At 37.2% G+C, this 3,349-nt stretch overlaps 1 protein-coding gene across 1 annotated transcript in view; it reads right to left on the bottom strand.

Moving 5' to 3' along the window:
• ANKFN1 (ankyrin repeat and fibronectin type III domain containing 1) overlaps positions 1 to 3,349 on the bottom strand; it is a 131,961-nt gene that overhangs the window by 36,257 nt on the left and 92,355 nt on the right. The window contains exons 7-8 of the mRNA XM_007463889.1: positions 3,215 to 3,312; positions 97 to 187 (exon numbers count right to left, since the gene is read on the bottom strand). Of these exons, the coding sequence (XP_007463951.1) occupies positions 97 to 187; positions 3,215 to 3,312 (189 nt within the window). The remainder of the gene's footprint in view (positions 1 to 96; positions 188 to 3,214; positions 3,313 to 3,349) is intronic.

The raw sequence follows: 3,349 nt of genomic DNA, 5'->3' as shown, positions 1-3,349 counted from the left end.
GGGGGCGGGGGGGAGAGGGAATGGCAATGGCATCCTGAGGATGGAATTGGAGTTGGAGTCTGGCCAGGCTTGAGAGAGTTCACAGCCACCACCTACTAGAAGGAGAGGCACATGCTGGTGTCGTGGTCTGAGCAGGTCCCCATCCTTTCATGTTATAAGCCGAGACTTGAACAAAATACCGTTGGCCCTGCAAAGTATCGAAATAGAGAGAATGATGCGTTGGGAATTTTATTTAGTCGGTTTTACCCTAGAAGCTTCATTCTGTGTCGGATGAGCTTGTTCATCCCACTACCCACACTTTAACTTTCTAGCTTTTCTTGACTATTATGTTTTTACATGATAATAAACATATTTGGGGTGCCCTCTTAGTTTCTTTGTGCTTTCTTTTTTCAAAATTGGAATATCATCGTTGCTTTTCATGACCTTCCCCAAACCATTATTTTTAAGTCATAGTTCTGTAAGGTTTACCAAAACCTGCAGTTTCTCACCCTTACCTCTTTTTCCTTATTTCCTCCTCCCCAGTGGCAACTACTGTCACCTTTTTCTAGCTGACCAACTTGCTTTACAAGATCAGCAAGTTGTAATGAACATCTTCTCAGATTAATAACTAAAGATCTGCTTCATTCTTTTAGTAGTTGTATAGTATTTCTCTTTGGGTAAACACAGTCATTTATTTAACCAATCCCTCATTCGTGGACATTTAGATTGTTTCCACATTTTATGCTAAATAAATAATGCTGCAATAAATAGCCTTTACTCAGTTATTCAGACATTTTAAAAATTAATTCTTTGATGCTACTTCAGTTTTAAAACCATTATTAAAACAATGGTTTATATGCTTTAATGTTTTATGACATTAAGAATTAAGGAGTTGTGGCTGTATGGAGGCTCCTCAAAAACATAAGAATAGAACTGCCATATGCTCCAGCAATTCCACTTCTGGGTATTTATCCAAAGAAAACAAAACACCAATTCAAAAAGATATATGCACCCCAATGTTCATAGCAGCATAATTTACAATAACCAAGGTATGGAAGCAAACTAAGTGTCCATTAACAGATGAATGGATAAAGAAGATGTGATTATACACACACACACACACACACACACACACACACACACACACACACACATACACACACACACACAATGGATTATTACTCAGCCACAAAAAAGAGTGAACAACATGGGTGGGCCTGGAGGGTTATTATGCTTAGTGAAATAAGTCAGACAAAGACAAATACTGTATGATATCACTTATAGGTGGAATCTGAAAAATAAAACAAACAAACTAGGGAATGTAACAAAAAAGAAACAGGCTCAGGATGTAGAGAACAAACCAGTGGTGACCAGAGGGGAGGGGCAAGATAGTAAGGAGAATTAAGAGGTACAAACCACCAGGTAAAAAATAAATAAGATACAAGGATATAATATATAATACAGGGAATATAGCCCATATTTTCTAATAACTTTAAGTGGAGTATAATCTATAAAAATACTGGATTACTACATTCTACACCCGAAACTAATATAACATTATAAATAAACTATACTTCAATTAAAACAAAAAGAATTAAGGAGTTGGTTTTTGTTTGCTTATAATATTTTAACATGTTTTATGCTTTTATATTTTTGCTTTGAGGAATTTTTTTTTTCTGATGAACCCAAAGGGGTATTTTAGAAGTCAGCACTTGTTAAAGCATTGCTTGCAAAATTTGTAAAGTGGTGTTTGAAGTTAAAAAAAAATAGCAATCGTTGTAGAGCCTTTGCTAGGGATTTAATAGTAATGGCCCTACCATATCATAAACTTGATTTTTATAACGTTAAAAATGGGTTTCTAGGTACCTCAAGGATATGGAGATTCTCTGAAGTGTAAATCTACTTCTAGGCTTTTATGTGATTAGGATAGTGTCTGTGTTGCTCTCATTGGATGACCAACTGGAAAAACTTAATCCCTGTAAAAAATTAGTTCAAATATTAGAGAACCTGTCTGTGGAGAGTTTTCCATTTTTATCACCATATCACTTTTTCTTTTAAGCAGCGGAAATTCCCCGGGTTCTCTCTGCCCCTCTTCCATCATGTGAGCTATAGCGCGTTGGGAATCAGATGACAATAGCATCTGTAGGGGCCACCCATTCAGGGGTTTGTTTGTTCTGCTAATCCACGGTTTTGGCCCCTGGTGTAGATGTGTAAGTAAGACTAAAAGTTAAGATTCTGTGACGGTGACCCAACCACCAAGAATTCTATGAGAATAAGCTGGTTCAAACTTGAAGAGGTGCAACCTAACACAGATTTTTAATTCTGGGCTTCAGGATTATGCTTTACAGATAACTGTTTTAATTGACTAACCTTTTAGAAAAACAACAAGAAAATTCTCCTTCTACCTCTCACATATGAAGGTCCTAAGATATTAATTATTTGAATTGGATAAAAAAGTACAGGTTTAATTTAAGTTTACTTAAAACCTTTTTCAGTTAAAAAGATTTTGATGATCCAGTTTTGTTGCATTTAATTGTTTGAGGCAACATAGGGTTTGTTCCAGTCTGGACTGATTTGTTGGGTGTTTTTATTTTCTGCATTTCATATACTTATATGGTTTATAGTTCTATAAATAATTAACATTTAAGTTTAGATTGGTTAAACAAATAAGCACAGTCTGTTCCAGTTTTTCATTCACAGTTTAAATTGGTTCAGGTTACTGAGAAATGTAGTGCCACCATATATAGTTTCTTTTCTGTGAAAGCACATTTGGGCAGATTTTTTTTTTTTTTTTTTTTAATCAAGGGAAAAGGGTTTCTCTCAGGAAATTGTGTGACTCCAATTGATGACTGATCTCAACTGAGGCTGTGGGGATGAGGGTTAGATGAAGCTATTATTTTTACCATCAGACAGGGAGTCAAAATTGGATCTCATAGAGCCTTTGATCCCTCCCCAAAGATTAGACTGTGATCCAGAAAGCAGCAGCTTTCAAGGCTTGCATGAGGCCAGTCTTTTTCTGATCTCTGTAGAACATGGCAGCTTACAAAGTGGTTCATGCTGTCTGCTCACTCCTTTGTGGGGTTCAGATTATGGATACCAGACATATCACGCTTAACGAGTGGCAGTTGTTGCCAGAGGACTGGGCGTTGGCTGTTGCTTCCAAAGTAGGCATTTGCTATGAATATCCCAGCACAAACATCAGGGGTAGGGGAATGGGAAGTCTAATGGTGTTTACCATTGTAAGTCCTGTGATTGTGCATCTCAGGGTCTGCAGGTTTTCCATGATGATTTCTCCAGCCAAAGGACAAAAGTCTTTAGACATGCTCCATTCCACTGGATGGAAAGGGGAGGGGGGGAAGAGGGGGAGGGA

The sequence above is a fragment of the Lipotes vexillifer genome, unplaced genomic scaffold (genome assembly GCF_000442215.2).
Source record: "Lipotes vexillifer unplaced genomic scaffold, Lipotes_vexillifer_v1.1 scaffold333, whole genome shotgun sequence".
Classification (NCBI taxonomy): Eukaryota; Metazoa; Chordata; class Mammalia; order Artiodactyla; family Lipotidae; genus Lipotes; species Lipotes vexillifer.
This window is presented reverse-complemented; position numbering and strand designations above follow the sequence as displayed.